This window comes from Nicotiana sylvestris, chromosome 8 (assembly GCF_000393655.2).
Source record: "Nicotiana sylvestris chromosome 8, ASM39365v2, whole genome shotgun sequence".
Taxonomy (NCBI): Eukaryota; Viridiplantae; Streptophyta; class Magnoliopsida; order Solanales; family Solanaceae; genus Nicotiana; species Nicotiana sylvestris.
Genome location: NC_091064.1, coordinates 100044681 through 100066438, shown reverse-complemented (window position 1 = coordinate 100066438; position 21758 = coordinate 100044681). Strand labels below are relative to the sequence as shown.

The window sequence follows — 21758 nt, the reverse complement described above, 5'->3', positions numbered from 1 at the left end:
TGTCATTTTCATTAAATAACTCATGACCCTCATGTAATTAATTCAAACCTTTTAAAAATCGGGGCGTGCCATCAATTAAATTTTCCATGGCCCTTGCAAATATTGTTTGTAATTTGAACTTTCGTAGTTGCTTTAGGCGTGTTCCTTAAATTGATTTTTAGTTACTAAATTTGGGTGTACATTTCATATGACCCAATTTCAACTCTTAACAATGTTAAATAGAACGTGTCGCGAACCGCGGGTGCATTTTATGTGGCATGGTTCAAGGCATGTTTTAAATAACGTTGAATCTTCCTAAAAGCGTTTTAAAATAATTAAGAGCGGTTAATAAGCTAAAAATGCACAATAGGTTAAAAGATGCAATAAATCGGATAATAGGCCAACTTTAATAATTTAAGCGACCGTGCTAGAACCACAAAACCCGGGAATGCCTAACACCTTCTCCCGAGTTAACAGAACTCCTTATCTAGAATTTCTGGTTCGCAGACTTTAAAATAAAAGTTGAATTTCCTCGATTTGGGATTTTAAAATAAACTGGTGACTTGGGACACTATAAATTATTCCAAGTGGCGACTCTGAAATAATTAAATAATCTCATTTCGAATAATGTCACTTTAATTGGAAAAACTCCCTATTCACCTTCGGGGTGGTAAAAAGGAGGTGTGACACTCCGCAAAGCAAGCAACGATAACCAAGGAGATCCAAGTCTTCCCTGAAGGTTTGATTCTCGTTAAGAAATTGAAGGACTTCATCATGGAGGCTATCAAAGATAAATCTGAGTCGTCATACAAATTATCTTTCATATATGCAACAACATATACGCGACGAATTGACAACTTGAAAATGCATATTGGTTATCAACCTTCTAAGTTATAATAGTTTGATGGCATAGAGAATCTGAAACAACATATAGAGCACTTTGTTGATACTTGCAATAATGCTAGAATGTACGGCGATTACTTTGACAAACAGTTTGTTCGGTCTCTGAAAGGTAATGTATTCAATTAATAGACAGATTTTAAATCTGGTTTCATCGATAGTCGGAAGCAGTTGGAACAAGAGCTTCTCAATCGTTTCTATAGTACAAGGCTGAACTTACCGTAACCATTTGAAAGTGCTAGCTATTATAAGCTTGTTCGGTTATTAAGGATAAAAGAAATTCTCTTTCTCGTTATAGAAGGTGAATAGGAAATTATTTTCAGAACTCGAAAGTTAAAAAGATAGTAAAATTTATTTAAATTTTAACCCAACAAATTAAGAATTTGTGATCTTATTACTCCAAGAAATCAAACGACGAGGCAATTAATAAGGATTTAAAGCATTCATCATCAAGCACTAAAACAACACAAGAAGTTAACAAATCAAAAGATACAATAATCAGATTATTCTTCTAATCAAGAATCAAAGTCATCCTAAGATTAATTTCCAGAAGCAATTTATAATATCCAGATAAGTTTCTATTAATGTCCTCTGATGTTGCTCTTCAGAAGCATTCGCCGTAGCTCGACGGCATCAATCTGGTTTTCTTGATTTTCCGGTCTGTAATAACCAGTTACGGAGTCCGGCACCCATGGTGATTTTGGAGCTGATTCGTCCCCTTCTTTCTTCAATATCATCATCATGTTGCTCTGCCCAGCAGCTCCTCCTCTTCCACCCCCTAATGCGGCGCCCCCTGCCGCCGCCACTGCATATCCCTTCCTATAAAATGTAAAATAGGAATTGTAAAAGTTATAAACATAAATTGCCAGGAGAAATGTAGAAAAAGATGCATACTTCATGCTTCTTGTGTAATTGGCATGTTCAAATGTTACGTTCTTTTAAATCGCATGGACCTTTTTTTTTTTTTTAAACTTCAACTAAGGGAAAAAACAGAAAGAGAAGAATAAACTGAAAGCACGATTAGTAATTTGCAAGGTTTGCATGCTTCCGTCAAATTTCTAGTACAAAGCATAAACTGTTGCTCCCCGTCGTAGTCATCTGAGGGTCATTTTAAAGTAATTCACTTTTCGTAAACAAAACAATATTTCAAAAGATACGAAATTACAGATTCTTATTCTGAAATCAAGACACAACAATCTACGTCTTATTATTTGATCAAAAATCAACTTTTGTTAAACGAAAAGAATGGGATGGGAAGTACACCTTTTGTTCCACTTATTTGTTTGACATAATATTTTTTATTAGTCCATTTCAAAAAAGATTATTACATTTCTATATTTTCTTAATGAGAAGTATTTATAATCACACAAATAAGATCATAAGTTTCAAAAATCTTATAGGCACACAAATGTTACACATTTGAAAATTTTCCTTTCTCTATTAAATTGTGTTAAATCAAACTATGTAAAATGGAGTGAAACGGAGGAAATACAATTTTAAGGTGAGATTGAGAAGCATAGTTACCTGGTTACAACGAGAGAGACTCTGTCAGCAACTACAGTTGAAAAGAGCTTACGTTGGAGAAAAAGCGAGCCATTATCCAATTTACTATAATAGGCCAAAGAGTATATATGAATAGAAAAAAAAACTCCTACTAGAGTAGCAGTAAAAAGAAAAGAAAATATATATGAGAGTGGTTTGCTTAGAAGAGTGGCTCTGTTGATACTTTTTTGATGTGAAATTATTGATGGAAGAAGAAATTAAAGGACCATATTTATAAGCAGAGGAATACGAACCCCCCCCCCCCCCCCCCCCAAAAAAAAACACTTAAAATTTCTTTCTTGTAGAAAATTTTTCTCATAGAAAGTTTCTCAACGTCTTATAGTCCAACACAAATCAAATTCCCTTTGGTTCACCAAGTTAATAGAGTATTACTAGTAGTTTGTAATGTCAACAAGAGAAAAGGTTAGTTTAAAACTTAAACACAACAAACTTCAAATGATATAAAGTAATGGATGTTTGAGTTGTTGTAGTTATTCCCTCTATTTCATTGCTACTTTTCTTTCTTTTCTTTCTTTCTTTTCCCAAAAAAAATATTATATTTTATACTCCCTCTGTTTCAATTTATGTGAACTTATTGACTTTTTAGGCCGTGCCAAAAAGAAATGACCACTTTTCTTATTTGGAACTATTTATCTTTATGCAATAATTTATATCCACCCAAAATATATGTGCCCCATTTTACATCACAAGTTCAAAAATCTTTTCTTTTTTGTTAAATTCCGTGTCCAGTCAAATAGGTTTATATAAATTAAAACGGACGGAGTATTTAAAAATAATTTTAAACTTCTCATCTTATTCTTAATAATAAATTTCATAACCGCAAAAATAACATGTCATGTTTAAAATAATAAAATTTAAAAGTCTTCTTTTTATTTTCTAAAATGATGTGTCTAGTCAAACAAAGTATCATAAAAGGGAGTTGCAACTTTACTCATAGTATTAAAATCATCAAATGGAAAATTTGTCGCTGACTTAATTCAATCTCCAAATATGACATGATAGCTTCATAAATTAAACCAAAATCAAATCTTTGCAACCCTTTCTAACATTGATATCAAAAAAATTAAAAATAAACAGAAAACCAAGTTAGTCAAAAAATTCAATTTAACAGTCTCTTTTTTCTGGACAAGAGCTTAGCTAGGCAAGATATTTTTATTTTTAAATTATTTGGCCAATTTCAATGTATCATTCTGTTAGTTGATGTCAGATGCCTTTATTTCTCTGTTGCCAGCTCCCACAGCAAATCCCCTAATACCACAGCAGCAATTGGTGGATTTGCAAATATATGGGCTATCTACTAAAGGGGAAATTTTGTTATTATTATCTGATTTTTCTGGTTCAGAAATTCAGAATTAAGGATAAAAGATAAGGTAAAAATAGAGTCAATTGAATTCTTAATTCTTATACACTTGTTCCAAACTTTTTAGGTAATTTTCTCATTGGACCAACTTTTATCTTCTGGGGATGACATAATTTATCTTCCTCCATTCAAACAATCGAAGCTTAAACCAATAAAAAAATCATTAACAGTTTTCCTGAAATTTTTTACCTCTCAGTCTTAGCAGGTGTTGCATAAAATTTCCAAGAGCTTCGTTTCTGACATTAAATATGAAGTCCTAGCCAATAAAAACGACTAGATGGTGTCATATATAAGGATAATTACATACAATTATGCAAATATAGTTTCTTTTTTCATTTTAGCTAATTAGAGGAATGATTCTAATCAAATTCTTTACTGAACATTCGCATCACATGCAAATATAGTTTACGTGCTAAAAGTTTATATATAATGATTGTAAACTACTCTCAACGTATACTATAGTAAATAAATTCGCATTTTTAAGATTGTGAGTAACTAGGGTTTCTTTTTCTTTTTCTTTTTCCAGAGACTACATCAGTGATAGTTCAATTGCATTACTTCCTTCTTTTTTAATTCATAATAAGAAATTATAGTATGTAACTGATTTATTTAAAGAATTGCGAAGTCTTTTCGTAATTTCTTTCATTTTCTTTTCTCCAACAAGTCAAACGGCATATAAGCTTTTAGTTAAGTACTTTTCAACTAACTTGCTATTTAATTATCCACATTTCAAACTATAATTAATGGAGTAGTACTAATTTTGCAAAAATTAATGACTCTGTGCATGCATGTTGGACTAAGAAGTTTGTTTCTATGAAATGAAATACTAATTCAGTTAGCAAGTTGGGAATGTAACATGTCGAAGCAAGCAAGTAGACCTTATTTTTCCCACATTTCAACACTTGTAAGCTAAAGCTAAAGCCAGCCGCCCTCTGTTTCTCTCTCTCTCTTTTCCTCTAGACTAGACTCGCTCTTCTTCACATCCAAAAACAATTCCAACACAGCCGATATTTTCTTTTCTTTTTTTTTACTACTCGATCTTGCGGTTACGACGTTGTTTTTAATCATATATATATAATGTTTAACCCCAAAATATGTTGTTGGTCTCCGTGAAACGCAGGTGTTTGTAAGGTAAGAAAATAACTCAAAGCACCAAAAGCAAGAGGATGTTGATGTTACACGTCTGAGAGGAGAAAGAGCCGCGTATGTAGAGAGAGAAAGAGATCGTGAACGGAATAGTCTAAAATAAAATATGCCGTAAAGAAAATTGTAGGCGTACAGTCTGTCTAGACGATGCTGAAAAGACTAAAATACCCCTAGACGACGAAGAGCTGCTTATTCTCGCTTCTAAATAGTAGGAACTACTATACTCTTTGGTGTTTGATTTGGATATATAATTAACGGAAAAGGGTCAAATATGTCCTTATACTATTGAAAAATGTCTAATATTACCCTCCATTATGCTATCCGTCCAAATATACCCCTAACGTCATACTATCGGTCCAAATGTATCCCTGACATCATGAAAGTGGTACAAACCTACCCCTCCTCCGTTAACTGTCTCCCTATGAACACATTTTATTGCTACCTCACCATTTCACCCTGTTTGCAGCTACCAAGTTCAATTACTTTAAAGTTGTATCATTATTTTGAAGACTTCACTGCCTCTACTTCCTCTTGTTTTTCAAAATACATGTTGTTTCTCCGACCGATCCTGGAATTGTACGTACATTTCACTTGATCTTACAATTTTGTGTTTTATTTTGAATTTCCTTATGTTGCCGCTGAATTTGTAAGACCTATTTAGGGAAAATTTAGTAGTACTTTTATTTTAACATAAAACGTAAGGAGAGAAAATGGTAGCCTTCCAGAAATGTGGTTGAAGAGAAAGAAACAAAAAAAAAATCAACTCTCGTGTCTAGGTTGTTTTTCTTTCTCACCATGGTCGATTTTGAAACCTTAAACTAGTTTGCCTGTATCTTTGCTTAGTTTTTTATATAAAACAAAATGTATTTTCGTTCGTATAAGCATAAATTTTGAATAGCAAAATCAGAATTTTCTCGGTTCACGTTGCTTCATATTATCTTTAGCTGTTAGCATTTCTTTTGATATAGTGTGTTTGTATATCTATGATCTGTGATTTTCTTCAAATGAAAGGGAAGGAAAGGTTGTGGGGAAGGGATGAAAATGGGAGTATAATAGTGAGGTAGCAATGAAATGTTGTAATAGGGAAGCAGTTATCGGAGGAAGGGTAGGTTTGTACCACTTTTATGATGTCAGGGATATATTTGGACCGATAGTATGACGTTAGGGATATATTTGGACTGGTAGTATAACGGAGGGCAATATTAGACCTTTTTCAATAGTATAGGGACATATTTGACCCTTTTCCGTATAATTAATGGCTCGCTCTTTGTCCAACTCTAAGCTCTATTCTACCTTTGTTACTGACAGACTCTCTCTTGGTGTAACCAGGTATAACACTCCTCTCCCATTCTTTTCCTTTTCCAAAAGTTAAAAGATGGACTCTCTTTTTTTTCTCTTATTTATACTAGTATTATATTTGTTACATTTTGTAGGAAGGGATATGCAGTGGCAGAGGTGGCCGGCGGAAGAGGAGGAGTTGCGCAAAGCAACATGATGATAATGATGAAGAAAGGAGGGGAAGAATCAGCTCCATGGGTGCCTGACCCCGTAACTGGTTATTACAGACCGGAAAATCAAGCTAATCAGATTGACGCCGTTGAGCTACGGCGAATGCTTTTGAACAACAGCACTAGAGGACACTAATTAAATAAATTATAATACAGATCCAGGGAGTTTGCTTTGTTTCGTTGTAATGGGGTTATAACTTTTCTTAACAAAAATAAAAAGAGGAACACAAGATCTGGTCCGGGGGCAGAAGGATATATGAATAAACTTGAGATAGAGATTTTAGGATGACTTTGATTCTTGATTCGGACATGATCTGATCTTGTAACTTGTAACTTTTAATTTTATTATGGATCTTGTTACATATATTAGTGCTTGATGATGATGACTAGTTTAAAATCCTTGTTAATTACCTCCTCATTTCTTGGAATAATAAGTATCATAAATTCTCCACGTCTTTTGTTGGATTGTAGGTTTCGTAATCAAATGTGTTTCTTTTTATAGTACATCTTTTGGAAAGTATCTCTTCATGCAAAGTTTATATTTGGGGCATCCTGGGAAAGAATCCCTTTCATGCAGTGTACACTATACGAAAAGGTTTTGTATATAGACATTGAGAAACAGACGTACATGATAATTTGAAGACTTCTATAACCTTTTTGTGGTAGGTAGGAGAACCACAATGGGAAACAAAAAAGAGGGATGTCATAGGAATAGAAACAAAACAGAAAAGAGAAGTGGAAAAAAGGGATGTATGTGATAGGAATATGTTTTAATGAAATTATTTAATGGAAATATGGTCATCATTTAGAAACAACAAAACAATAATTGGCCGTTCTTAATCAACGAACACGTGAGAGAATTTATAAGTTATTGCATACCAATATGTGATGAATTGTGACATAATATAAAGTTCTATGTATGTATAGAACAGGTTTTGCATTTCTAATTAGCCCTTGCTAATAGCTTGTGAATCTTGTTCAGTCATACCAGTAAGATACATCCAAATCAACAAAACTCTGCAGAAACAAAAATACATAAGGGAATACCACTCCGGGTTAGGGGTAAGGTGTACGTACACTCTACCCTCCCTAGACCCACTTGTGAGATTTTACTGGGTTGTTGTTGTGGTTGGAATACCACTACCTAAAATCTCAGGCACGGAAAAGGGAGAATTCAATATAAGCATCTCATAACCACTCATTTCTATACCTAAATATTGGCAACGTTTTCTCATTTTCTGGATATAATACTACCTGGCTAGAATTGCGTAGATGACCAAAAGTATAAATTTACATGATAAAATACCTAAACAATATTCTGATAGTCAAAACTAAGATGAAAATCTATAACCATATTTACAGTGATTATCTCCCATAATTGAACTCAACCTGGATAATGTAGCGCATCCTTATTTGCTCCGCGTTGTAAACTATGTACTCGTTATACAACAAATGTCCCTGCAAAGAAACATGTAAACAATGCTTACATGACCTGCTATACATACATATATATCACACAAAATGGTAAGGCCCAAGGGACAAGGCAGCTATCATGAAGTAAGATATTGAAGTTCATTTTAACACAGAAGGATTTATCATTCACAATTTCGCATATCACAAACATCATATGCATATAAGATTTTGAACTAAAAGGGATTTCATCAACAAGGCTAGAGCAAACCTTGTGGTCTGGTTGCTCCTTTGGCTTTCCCAAAGGAACGACGACACCATCTTCAAGTAGATGAGCTTTTGAAAAATCTGGAGCAGTAGCACCGACTCCTTTGGTGCTGCAATATCAAGAATCATGATATTCCCGTGAATCATTCTTTTCAAGCTCAAAGCATGGTTGTCTATATCTATAGTTTTTTTTATTTTTATTTTTGTTGTATTTTGAGTTACGATCTTAAGCAATAACATAAATATGAGAAGATTGAAACCTTAGCTTTCCCGAAGGCAACTTATCAGCATTGTAGTTTGATGACAGAAGCTCATTCATTTCACCAAGAGCAACCTGTTAAGGAAGTAACAAGGTCATCAGTGCGCAAATGCTATTATTACTTTTTGGATTGCAGGAGGCTTCTCTCCTATCCAAAGCTTGAGAAAGAAATCATGTGAAACAGCAAGCTAGATATAGAGAGGTTGTGGCAAGTAAAAGGGACTCGTCTAGAGGAATAAGAGACGAGAACAGAAATTGGGCTGGATTGAAGGGCTAACCAACCTCACATAACAGAAGCACACCATCCCTAGCAGTAGAGGATGCATAGCAATAATTTGCACTTTTGGAGAACATATCAGCAAAATAAACACCTTTACCAAACATATACCCTGTCGAAGGTGCCTCTGGAGGAGCAATTCGTAAACCTACGGTATCACGCAGGAACCATCTTTAGTGAATCTACTGAAGATTTAAATCACGCTTGAAAATACTTAAGCAAGAGAATTAGCAAACAACCCTGTGAAAGAATGCCAGCCCAGTTTGTCAGCCGAGAACCATGCCATAAAAGCATCCTATTACTTGTATTCGAGAACTGCATCCAAAAGTTCATATGTTTACATCAGGCTTAGGTAGTAGTAGTTATAAGTTATAAATAGAAACAGCTGTTGTAAGGCATTTTATGGGAGTTTTGCAATCACCTTCTGGAATCTTTCAGTTTCATCACCTCTTGATGCCCTAAATATTTGAACAATATCGACAGTATAACCAGAATGTGTTTTTGCATGAGTATTCTTCATGTAATTCTCAATCTGACAAAAAATAACATAACTCAGCTTTATAAACTCCAGACATGAGTAATAATCAGAGACGAAAAGACATGAAGTGGTGATCACTCCATGGACAAGATGAACAAATAATATTCACAATTTTCATACTTGTCATGCTGATCAACACACCGAATGAAGGACGAATACAATATTCAAAAGATAAAAGACCATGAAGTAATAGATCCAGCAAAAACTTGTTCATACCATGACATATTCCTGGGTACCAACTTCAACTGGAATAAGTTTGCAACGAAGTTGTTCATATTGATAATACAAAGGATCCTCCTACAAGAAGATGACAAGTTAAGGCATATAGATGCAAATTCATAATCATATCTTAATCCTCAAAACAGTTATTGTGTGCAAAGCAAATTAAATTGTGTTAAAAGCCAGATCTCTTGGAAAATAGCTTCAACTAAACTGTTTCTTTTTTATTTTAAAGATAAATCAAAAATCATTTCACTGAGATGCACCAAGATGGAGACAAAATTTATGAACTTCTATTTTTGAGCTTCCAAAATATTTATCTATACATAAACGAATGTTCTTTTAGCACCAAAGTTAAAGTGAAAGAAAAGAATACTTTCAACGGGACTCAGCAACGTAGTACCTGTATCTCTGTGTTATCTTGCAATAACTTAGTTGCGACTTCAATTTCAGCAAGAGCTTCGACCTTTTAGTTTCAAGAGTTACGCCACAGCAAAATCAGGTGAAAATGAGTAACAGAATAAACAAGCAGCATGAGAATAAACGTTAAAAGCCATTGAACTAAAATGTCATTGTAGAGATAATTTGTGATTGAAACCAGCTAATTTCAATTTTCTAACATATGCTTTGTTAGCTCATCTGCATAAGCCACCTATATCTCCTTCGTTAAAGGCATATAACTATCAACTTTGAACCAAACTCATTGGTAGAGAACATCAACTAACAATAAATAAGAAAGCCATGCTTCTACATCGAAATGACGGTTGATACTTCTGATGAGACATCATAGGATCAGTTCAATTAACTTGGTAAAAGTGCAGACACTTCCATTCCTTTAACAGAAATGCACCCATGATAGAGTAATACATACATAGTGAATAGAGAATAATGATCGGGAGGAAAGAGAAAAGGAGAGAATTTAGCACAGAGAAAAAGGAAGTCACCATTTCAATTTTGCGTTTTAACTTCTGAGGGGTGTCGATGATAAACTCACCTGACAGCAAGTCAACAAGTATATCAGTACGTTAAGCAAAATCCTTCTAACAAAGCTACCACAATCCACCTCAGAGTCACTGAGAAAAAGGACGTGGGGAAAAGAAAAACTGGAAGTTCAAGCAAGCAGATGAAGCAGGATAAGGAGGCAACACGAGGTTTCCTGGAAAAGGAATAGGAACTAAGATGACTTACGCATCTTCTTGAAGCCAAAATCATGAGGAATGACTGTATAGAATTCACTGCAACATAAGAGCGAAGAAACATCAAACCATATATTCATGTCTTAAGCCTGCTCCTGAAGTCCCAGAGACAACATGATTAGAGATAAGCTGATATGCATTGATCAGTGACCATAATCAGACAACTCGCAGTAGGGATGAAGCAAGTTTACCTGGTCAAATCTTCAAGCAGTTTTCTGTTGGACTGGCCAATTACATCAGAAATCCTTTTCAAGACATCATAGCCCTAAACAAAGACCAATTTTCAGTTGAATAGTTGAGAGTATTTCTCTCATTTAGTAATCCCTTTACTTATTCGTTTATGTCTTGGTCAATGTAATAAAGCACGACAGCTGGAACTATAATAGTAAAGAGAATTTAAAAGTTTCCGGCTACATGTATCCACTTCCTGCCTAACAGTTTTCTCCCTACAACCTTCAATACTTTTAATTATTTACATAGAAGCAATATAAATCTTTTGAAGGAAAAGCCAACCAGTTGAAGCCAAATGAGAGTAGACTTTCAAAACCCGCTACCACCACCTTCCTTTATTCCGGCACAATTTGAACCCAGAGACAGTACTAAATTTAGATAAATTAGATGACACACTGATGTCATGAACTCTAGGGGACCTCTTAATTGGAAAAAATAGATTCCACCTTCGACCCAGCAGATTTCATTTTCGAATCCAATTTAACTATCCTGATCTTTTTCCTTTTCTTAATCCTTCTCTTTTTCTTTTGGGGGGACTAATTCTGATAATCTCAGAAGTGCCACAAGAGTGCGGCCCAGATTCGCCCTAATGCTACGATGTACCTCCTTCAGTAAGGCCTGGAAGCATTTTGGTGCTAGCAAATGTCATTCTTTTCAGGGGAAGGGAAGAAGAACCAAAAATTTGCGAGCTTTAATAGAGTCTTCTTGACTTTACAAAAAGTGAAGAACCAATTCTAGAAACCTAACTTTTTTCATGGAAAGACAGAGCAAAATATCCTTCCCAAGTTATGAAGCTAGTTGACAAATACTGATTGCTTAGAAATAGATGAAGTTTGACTGATTTATCAGATTCAAAATAAAGGAAATTGCTTTAATGGGTAAAAATAGGTGGGAGGAAAATTCATCTCACAAAAAATAATATTAGATGTTATAGAATTAACTTATAACACTTAGAATGTTCGAATGTTAGAAAGACGGAATAGAACATCAGGGGAAATGGCCAAGTCAAATCAAGTAAACTGGAACCAAGGGAGTATCAAATTCATGATAACAAATTTAGGTGTAACGGAATCTTTACATGATTTGACTTGTGCTTCATCGACTATTTTTCATTCAGGACCATACAGATCTAAATAAATGACGACACAAATAAGTGGTTCAGAAATGAAACACCCATGCATAAATAATGTGCCAGATACTTGCCTTCAAAATAGTTGTTTTGCTTAATTTACCAAGTGGCAACTTGTTAGCATTGTACCCTGTCCAACAACAAAAAAAAAATAGATAGCAGTTACGATAAAAGTGGTGAATGAGACCTCATTGTGGAGTGTCAAAATTACATAGCGATCTAAGATAAGAATCATAATGGAGTGACAAGAGTGCAAAACCTATTTCCATCATTTGCTGCCTCATCATATTGACATTGCAAATAAGAGATATGAACTTTGCAATCCGGGCCTCTAGCTTAGTCTCACGAGGTTGACTTTTTGGTATTGAGTTGGACAGTTCTTGGACCTGTTTGAAAGGTTCATCAAGCCCTCAGATCCACTAGTACACATTACTGTATAGCTGTTGCAAGTCAACTTGATAAACAAAAATGTTACTTCAAATCTAACTGCTTATTCATATGACAAAAAGTACAAGTTACAGTGTGAATACTGTTTTTTCACAATTGAACTCAGATGCAACAGCAGAAAGAGAGCAAAAGGTTCTAAGTTGATGGAGAAAATAATGCATTTAACACATCTACATAATTGTGATATGTAACAACACATTCTACGTTAATGCAAAAATAACAAGTTTTAACGCATGAACGTAGTTGTCCCAGTAGTACAAGCAACTTAAAACAACTCACAGATGACTCTTTCCCAGTTTCATCATAGTCCATTTCCAACCAAGTATATTGCTTTGGTTGACAAACAAAATCTTTCCGGTTAGACCAATAGTTCTTGGTCTTGTCATAGAACTTGCTCTCAAACTCAGAGGTGGCAGCATCTGCGGAGGTATAGGGACCATTGATTTTTGTTCCACCCTTTGCACCAACTCTGCCCCATCTAGTATACACTAGGAAGTTCCCACCATTATCATTCTCTGCAATCAGATGAATAAAATCAGGCAAGCAAATATGGAGAAGGCTAATGAAATAATTAGATTTGAGAAAACTTTCAAACATGCAAAGACTCAAGATCATGCTCCTATTATTCTATGGGAGCTATGGAGATCTAGATGCAGCTCCAAGTGTGATCAAGAAAACCCTTCCATTATAAGGTCCAAGTCTATGGTCAGCTTCAATATTTCCCAGCTAATCAAGCTGCAGTTCAAGAAAGTTAGATTTGGTGATAATTGGGAAGACATCTGCAAGATGACTGAGCAGTCTACAGTTGAAGTTCAAACTACTATAGCCAAATGGATCGAACCTCGTATTCTTTTTGTGAAGCTAAACAGTGACGGTTCATGCATTGGTGGTCACTGAAGTGGAGGAGTTATAAGAGACGGTCTAGGCAGATTCATCATGGCTTTTTCTAATCCGCTGGGGCAAGGTACCAGTGATTGGGCTGAAGCTTGGGCTCTCATGTTTGGACTAACTGGTGCATTGAACAATGATATAATCTTATCATTGCAGAAACTGATTCCTTATTGCTTCAGAACTGTATTAATGGTATCTGGGCAACACCATGGAGACTGAAAGACACTGTTTAGGAGATAAAGAAGATGTTGAGCATTCCTGGAGTCTTCACTAATCATTGTTTCAGGGAGGCAAATAAAGTTGCTGATAAAATGGCTTCCCTGGGACACAACAGGAACCAATTGCACATATACACTTTACCAAGTCAACTTAAGGGACTTCTAAATACCGATAAACAGCAAATCCCTTCTTTCCGGATCAAGAAGAGAAAGCCAGCTATGATCGTTTATGAGCCCCTTGAAGTATTTACCTGGTGCTAATTTTTTGGAGGAATACCTTATCTTGTGTAGTTAGTATTCTTCATACCTTTAGCATTTAATTCATCTATCTAAGATGTATGATAGTTTGCCATCTTCTCAGGCATCTAGGGAGGCTTTATATGTCGTACAGCTCCCTCAAATCTCTTGTAAACTTTTTTTGAAAGATGAACGAAAATGCTCAGTTAGTATGCAAAAAAAAATGTAAAGATCAGGATTTTTTTCTAGAACATGATGAACCAAAATACAATATTCCATAGCTGTTCTCATGTTCTTCCCAGCCATCAGAAGTCGTCAGATGATACAACCACCAATTAACAGGAAGAATTTGTAGTGTATATGCTCCCATAGCATGGAAAACCATTTTAAAAGGAAAACAAAGAACCTTTTACACTTTACTAGGCAGTTCATTACCAACAAATTAAGACGTATGTGAGGCTGAGGCAACAAATAGAACTTAACCTAGAACTTGAATGATATAGAACTTGTTATTGTTGTTGCCAACATTTGTTTGGTTCAATGTGGCATCATAAATCTCATTGCCCTGCATATCAACAAGAATTCGCTGAATCAAAACCTTCTTTGTTAGAAGAATAAGAAAAAGAGAAAACACGAGCAATGCAAATACTTCTTTGCAACCAGAAGCAAAAACTTTCTGAAAAAGACTTACTTGTTGCAGGACATGGTAACGTGCCTTGATGTCATTTGGCAGGTACTGATCCAAAACAGCTGCACCCTTCTTTGTTGCCGTGACCAATTTCTCTTTCTCACCTTCATCCCCATCTGCCAATTTTTTTAACAGTAAACAAGACAAAATCATATATCACTAAAAGAAAAGGATGAAAAGAACAACCAAAAAGGTAGTGTAAATAGTCAAGTTAGCTTCAGGTTAAACATGTAGCACTAAGTTTAACACAAACCACACAACTACGTTGTCATTCAGTACTATAGTGCATATTACCACTCTGTGGCATTAACTAATGTGTATATGCCAGTAATTACAATGATAATCCACTGTCTAAAGTGGTCAATTCTACTTAGTATACAGCTACTCCCTAAGTATCTACATTTAGTCCCTTTTGATTTAGTGATTCTTGAATCGATCATAGACTAATCCACCCTGAAAATAAAAATTTCGACGATCACAAAGCTATATGAAAAGTAATATGAATTGCTACATTTCATCTCAAATTGACAACTTACTAATAAACTTGAAAGTTATTGGTCAAAGCCACTTTCTTTCACGAACTGAAAAGGCTTAAATTACGGGCTGAAGTAGAAGTAAAAATGTGAAAGGTGAAAATATATTAAAACAAGACTATGTTAAGTCTCTACTCAGCAATGCACTCAAGCACCATCTGTGGCAGTTAGGACACACATAATCCCGCAAACAACTGCCTAAACCAACATAAATTACTCCCTTGGCCTGACCAATTTTCAGTATAATATTTCACTTAAGATCTTCAAATTTGGACAGAACTGCTACCAAAGAAACTAAGCTTTGGTTCCAAAACAAAGGTAGTTATGTTAGTGAATTAACTGATGGTTAAATTTCATAAGTTAAACTCTGATTAATTTGGTACTCATAAAGTAGTAGAAGAGATTTGCCAAACAGCAACACTATTGTAAGAGTTTAAGTTTTAAATGGGAAGTGAGGTTAAATTACGCTAAGAATGTGTTTGGCACAGAGGAAAACACTTTCCAATTGTCTCCTCCGCACCCTCAACCCCCCCCCCCCAACCCTCTCCACCCTCCCCTCCCCACCCTCACAAAAAATACCCCTCAACCCACACTCCTACCCCCTACTCACCATCCTACCCTACCCCATCCCTCAACAACTAAACCCTACACTCTTGACCCCAGAAGCAGAGCTAGGATTTCAATCTTATGGGTTCAGGATCCTAATCTGTTTAAGTTACTGGGTTCTAAATTAATATTTGTACATAATGAATTTTTAAAAGGTAAATACAAAGTTTGAATTAAAGCTACTGGGTTCGGCCGAACGCGTAGCCAGCACTGTGACTCCGCCCCTGCTTGACCCCCACCACCCCTACCTCAACTCCTATCTCATAGTATTTTGCTTAGATTATATATACATATACATATCCTTTTGGAACAATATTTTTTGTTTACTTACCAAACGGCCAAAAATAAATAAGAAAATCACTTATTTTCTAGGATAACTTGTCCCGTCAAAAACATTTTCCTTAGTACCAAACACACCCTAAGAAAATTCATGGCGAAATGGCTTCCTGGTCACTTAAACTTGTCGGGTTTTTTAAAGCTGATACATAAACTTATAACTTTCCCATTTGAACACTCGAACTCGTTTTTTCCATAACTAATGAACACATTTGACCATTGACCATGCCCATGTGGCGTCAGTTGGTCCTAATCAGCAGCCCGAGTGAGTAACACGACGCACAGGAGCGTGAAAACCCCCTTCCCAACGCCCAACAGTACAAAATACCCCCTTCCTCCATTTTTAAAAATCTGAAGCTTCATTTTCAATTTTTTTTTTTCATTTTTCAGACCGTGAAAATGGTGGAAAGTTGTATATTTTGTCATTGTAGAGTTGAAGCTAAGTTTTGAACTTCCCCATAACTTACCCTTCCAAGTTCGTTGATTGAAATCCTTCAAAAGCTTTCCGTACTCCTTCTGGATGTTCAAGCTGATGGTAACAGCCCTATGGAGGAACTCGGATGTTCGGATTCTCTCTGAAATTCCAAGCTAGAAAGACGACACACAACGGCATGCCGGCAGTGATCTTCAAAACAAGAGATTACTATGTCATCATGGCGGCTCAATGTAAGAGGACAATTGTTGGTCGATTTCTGAAGACCCGACCCCGAATTATAGGTCAAGATTCTCTAAAAAATTCCCTTTGAAGGGATCTGCAAAAATTGGAGTTTATGATAAATTAAATGTGTTTCTCAGCTTCACTAATGATGAAGATTACAATTTTGTTCTATATAAGCGGGTGATTGAAATTGAAGGTCTGCAAATGTGGTTGCAGAAGTGGAATCCATATTTTAAGCCTGAAGAAGACCTACCTACCAATAGATCCTGTCTGAGTCCTGCTGCCCGGATTACCATTTCATATGCATAACTGGTATTATGTCAAACATATTCTTGAAGAAGTAGGGACTCCATTGGAGCTTGATGTGGCGACCAAAACTATGAACATACCTAGTATGGCGAAGGTAAGCGTGGAAATTGATTTACTCAAACCTTTAATCGCCAATGTTTGGGTTAGAGATGAAGATGATGATTTGCCTCTTAAAGATTCGTTCAACGCATTGAATATTAAAACATACCCAAATTCTGCAAACATTGTAAGAAATTACGGCACTATCTTGTTAACTGTTGAATCCTAGAAATAAAAAAGCTGGAAGAAAAGAAGGAAGAGGAACGAAAGAGTAACATGGAAAAGGATCAAGCTGAGCCACCTGTGAAACAAAATAATGAAAAGCAGATAGCCATTGTTGATGAAGAAGAACGCTAAAGCAGTCAAAGAGAAGGAGTTGATGCTTGACTTTTCGCGCCCTTACGTGTAAGACATCCATTGGTCATTTGCTGACTGGATGGACACGTATGTGTATGTGTAATACACGCGTACATGGTCAATGGTCAGATGTGTTTATTAGTTATGGAAAAAATGAGTCCGAGTGTTCAAATGGGAAAGTTATAAGTTTATGTATCGGCTTTAAAAAACCCGACAAGTTTAAGTGGCTAGGAAGTCATTTCGCCAAAATTCATTACTCAATGTATATAACTTAAATTCCTATTGCAATACCTCCAACATTATCTTTTGACATGTCATTCTGTGAATCAGAAGCAGCACAAAGCCTCTCAACAAGTTCTTTCTTTGACCCAGTAGTGGAAATCCCACGAGAAGTGGCTAACTCCCTTAACTCCTTAACACTCATCTTCTTATACTCCTCCTCCACAGTCAGAGTCTTCATCTTCTTCCCATTTGAGTCACAATCATCATCCCTCGATCTTTTTCTATCAGCGGTTAATTGTTTCTTGTTTTCCTCCTGCTCAATAGCCTCCTCTAACCTACTTACCTGCAATTTGGGTAAAACAACACCATTATGAAAAATACATTTAAAGAAAAGAATTAGTGAGGGTTATTAAGTGCAAACCAAGATGGGTTTGTTTCCAGTGGTGTCAAGACCGCGACTCGAAAGTTGCTTACGGAGTTCATCCACTTTAATCTTGGTGATGGTGGCCATTGTTTGAATGTTTTCAAGTTGTTGAAATTTTAAGTGCTTAAGGAATTGGAGAGGATTGAGAACTACTTAGTGAATGGGAAAAAGCTTGCAAAGGAAGAGTGTTTGTATATTTGTGCAGCGCACGCTTTTGCGCGGGGCTCCTTTTCGCGTTCGGAAATTGGAATCAGTCTTACGCTTTCGTATAAATGGACAGGTTTCTTTTATTATAATTATTAATAATTATAATAATAATTAGGGGTAGAGAAAAATGGGGAGGGAATTACAGGGAACCACCAACAAAATGAACAGGTCCATCTACTCTTGTTTTCTTTTCTTTTTTCTTTTTTTTTTCAAATTGGCAAGGAAGATAAATTGAAAATTGAGGAGAGGGAGAGAAATAAAAGCTAAAAATAGCATGGACTAGTCAGTTTTCGGATTGGTCATTCAAAAATAGACACCATTAGTCATTGAAAAATAACCATTATTTTGCTGCAATACGGAAAGTTCCAGCATAATATACTGGAGATCGGTGCACCTGTGTATGAAATTCTAGCATATTATGCTGGAATCCAGTGTATTAGTATAATATACTGGAGTATTTTTTCGGATTTTGAACAGTGTTTTCTTTTAAATTTATCTTTACATAAAAAGTGGCTAAATTTCGATTACTTTTGAAACTGTGACTATTTTTTAATGAACACTTGTAAATCCGGCTATTTTTGAATTTCTCCCAAATAAAAGGGAAGCCTTCCCTGACCAGAATTTGGGTTAGTTAAATCAGCTAATTTTGAAAAGAAAGAAAAAATGGAGAAGTAGAGGGACTGAAGACCTAACGCAAAACTGGAAAAGGATTCTTTTTTTACCCTTATTTGTGCAAAGCATAATTAGAGAAAAGAAAAGTTTAAAAATTATTTCTCTTGATTGGTTAATCTATTTTAGGGAAAGTGAGATTTACTAGAATTTGAGAAAGAACAAGGGCAAGTTACACATTTGGCTAATCCACCTAGAATAATAATATTCGCTAGTCAATATATAAAAAATATATATTAATTATGTATAAAATATACATATTTTACTGGATATTATTTTTTAGAGCGGCTATATTGTATAGTTTTCTCAAAGATAAAGAAAGAACAAGGTATAGAAAGAGTTGCATTTTGCTTAGTTATGATAAAGTAAGATCCAGCAATACTAATGGGGGATTGATTAGATCCTTTCATGAGAGGATTTGGATTCGAGCCTAAGAACTTTTTAGTATAAGGTGCTTCATTCTCTTAGTAGGCTTGTCCAATGCAAACCCAAATTAATCGGGACGGTAAATTCCAAATATGAATAGCTAGACCAAAAAAATAAAGAAATAAGAAGACCTTTTATGAGCTCCATCAAAATGAAAATCGATGTACTTTTGAAATTGCACCTATTGGTGCACCGATCAATTCGCGCCCACCACCAAAAGGAGCGCCCGAACTGTCTATTTCAGCAAGTTTTTTTCTGAAATATATAAAAGAATAGTAGTAATTTCTGACATTCTTAGACATTCGAATGGCAAACTTGATGCATGAAAGAATAAATATACAGATAAATTGAAAGCATTGGTCTATGGGTTAACTACTTTACTTTATAACCACAAATCACAATAATGCACTAAAAATCTAAAATCATACGTGAATGCACGTATTTTTGTAAAACATTTTGGACGTAAAAATGTCGATTATGAGAATAGATCTTTACTCGGGAAAAACATTTTAATTTTGTGTAGATGCATTATCATACATAATTACGAAGATTATAATACACTAACTCATTAGCTTTAGTATCTGAGTTAGTGTATTTATGTATTTTAGTATTCCTTAACTTCTGTGATTACTTGTCGTTGCTTTTGTTCCGGCCTTTTGATTGCAGTACTCGGTTTTAATTTTGTATTTTTGTTTCGGTTTCTAATTGGTATACTTGTTGTTGCTCTTTCTTTTATCTTTCCTAAGCCGGGGGTCTTCCAGAAACAACCTCCCTGCCTTCATGAAGGTAGGGGTAAGGTCTGCATACATACTACCCTCTCTAGGCCTCACTTGTGGAATTACACTAAGTATGTTGTTGTTATAATACACTAAACACACAAAATCATCTCAAAAATACTACACATTGACTTTTGAGGGTTCAATAATAAACTTGTTTGACACAAAAGATATAAGGATCTATTTGGACAAATCAATCAAAGAAAATAAAGGGGTAAATCTTAGCTAAGTCTAATAATTTCTAGAATGAAAGATAGTTAAAGAAAAGTATCGATGATCAGAATTCTTCAATTGTTTGTATGAGTAAGTTTATAGTCAATCTATCAAATTCGGAGAGGCTTTACAAGACTGTTGTTTGCTATATATATAGAGAATGAAAAACCCTTCAAAGCTATAAAAGACAAATCATAAGGAATATTCCAAGTATCCACTAATGGATCCGTATTATTACAAGGGTCGTACAATCCCATGTTTGTCTAGAGGTCGTCCTCCACGGGACGTCAGGTTACGAGGACCTCGACGTTCGTCGAACTCATCGACGATCGTAGTCGTTCAAATTTGGACCCATAGAGTTAGTCCCTCCGCTTGTCGAGGTTGCAACTTGGTGCGTCCTCGATAAGCGGACACCCTGCATTCCTACAGAGAAATTTGATCCTTCGAAACGTTACGACATTGGCCAATGGGGGGCGGTCGGCGTGCCTGGCAAGACACCGGGTTATACATTTTACCGGGGAAATGATGCCATCTTCACATGCGTCATCATTGCGCGTGTTTTCGAGGCAGGAGTTGATGGCTTGTTGCTTCGATTCTGGTGCCACTACCTTCCGCTTCGATTCTGGCGCCACCCAATCCTATAAATAGGAATAGGGTTTGTTTTTTCAAAAGTTCTTGGCCATTTCACTTCTAAATACCCTCTTTATCTCTCTGAGCTAACACTGATAATCTTCTGCTTCTTCTTCTCATATTCCTCGTTCACAACTTCATCTTCCTCCTTTGTTTCTACGGTATCAACACCTCCTTTCTCTTTTAACGAAAACAAGCCAAGGCAACACCGATCTCACGAAGGGATTCCTAAAGTCGTTCCACCGTCCATGGTGCCCCCTTCGGGCGGTAAAGATACGGTGGTAGAAGAGGGTGACAGCCTTCCTACGGTGGAGGAGTTACTGCCGAGACACCCCTTGTCTCGAAGTGACTTCCTCAAAGATCCCCATCCTACTCCAGACCCCTTACTCTCTGAGACAGAGCAAGTTCACATTGACTCTCTTCATGTAAAGTATGGCATTCCCGCTCATGTAGATATGGTTCCAGCGGGGAGAGACTTTGTAGAGGTCCACAGACCTGGGTACTGCGCTTTCTATGAGTACCCTTTCATGATTGGCTATACTTTTCCTCTCTTCCCCTTAGCGGAAGAGTTCTGTAGGTTTTACCAAGTTTGTCCGGCACAACTTTCGCCGTATACGCTTAAGATACTCCTGTTGTTGACCAAGTATGCGGAGTTGGCGAAGTGTGATATTTCTATCCACCACCTTTTGCACCTGTTCACGCCTGGCTTCCACAGGGGTACCATGGTGCATTTGAGGCTCTGTGGCACGAAAGGGCTGGTGGTCGGGACAGACGATCGGGCAAGTCACAAGTTTTGGCACAAGTACTTCTTTGTCAAAACTGAACATATCGTTTCTAACTCTGCCAGGTTCCCGGAGTGATGGAATGAGACTCGTAAGTGTCGCCACACG

The 21758-nt window shown here is 36.0% G+C and overlaps 2 protein-coding genes and 1 pseudogene across 2 annotated transcripts; 1 reads left to right on the top strand and 2 right to left on the bottom strand.

The window, feature by feature from the left end:
* Window positions 1-1296: 1296 nt before the first annotated feature.
* LOC104240560 (protein SENESCENCE-ASSOCIATED GENE 21, mitochondrial-like) lies at window positions 1297-2608 on the bottom strand (annotated as a pseudogene).
* Window positions 2609-6203: 3595 nt separating this feature from the next.
* LOC104240561 (late embryogenis abundant protein 2-like) lies at window positions 6204-6833 on the top strand. The gene is made up of 2 exons (XM_009795423.1): window positions 6204-6277; window positions 6382-6833. Exons 1-2 carry the CDS (start codon window positions 6204-6206, stop codon window positions 6590-6592), a joined length of 285 nt encoding a protein of 94 aa, XP_009793725.1. The 3' UTR covers window positions 6593-6833.
* Window positions 6834-7391: 558 nt separating this feature from the next.
* On the bottom strand, window positions 7392-18182 carry LOC104240562 (poly [ADP-ribose] polymerase 2). Its single transcript, XM_009795424.2, has 18 exons — window positions 17945-18182; window positions 17593-17866; window positions 14467-14579; window positions 14259-14340; window positions 12709-12944; window positions 12242-12368; window positions 12057-12112; window positions 10814-10887; window positions 10615-10661; window positions 10371-10420; window positions 9830-9892; window positions 9424-9504; window positions 9091-9201; window positions 8909-8984; window positions 8675-8817; window positions 8394-8467; window positions 8138-8243; window positions 7392-7914 (listed from the first exon to the last, which is right to left on the bottom strand). The coding sequence occupies exons 1-18, from the start codon at window positions 18032-18034 to the stop codon at window positions 7822-7824; spliced, it is 1896 nt and encodes a 631-aa protein (XP_009793726.1). The 5' UTR covers window positions 18035-18182; the 3' UTR covers window positions 7392-7821.
* Between the last annotated feature and the right edge of the window lie 3576 nt (window positions 18183-21758).

Coding starts and splice junctions, on each gene's coding strand:
- LOC104240561 (XM_009795423.1), top strand. CDS start 6,204: ATGGCTCGCTCTTTGTCCAACTCTAAGCTCTATTCTACCTTTGTTACT. Junction 6,278..6,381: donor CTCTCTCTTGGTGTAACCAG/GTATAACACTCC, acceptor TACATTTTGTAG/GAAGGGATATGCAGTGGCAG.
- LOC104240562 (XM_009795424.2), bottom strand. CDS start 18,034: ATGGCCACCATCACCAAGATTAAAGTGGATGAACTCCGTAAGCAACTT. Junction 10,888..12,056: donor GCAAAACAACTATTTTGAAG/GCAAGTATCTGG, acceptor GTCTTTGTTTAG/GGCTATGATGTCTTGAAAAG. Junction 10,421..10,614: donor TTTTGGCTTCAAGAAGATGC/GTAAGTCATCTT, acceptor ACTTGCTGTCAG/GTGAGTTTATCATCGACACC.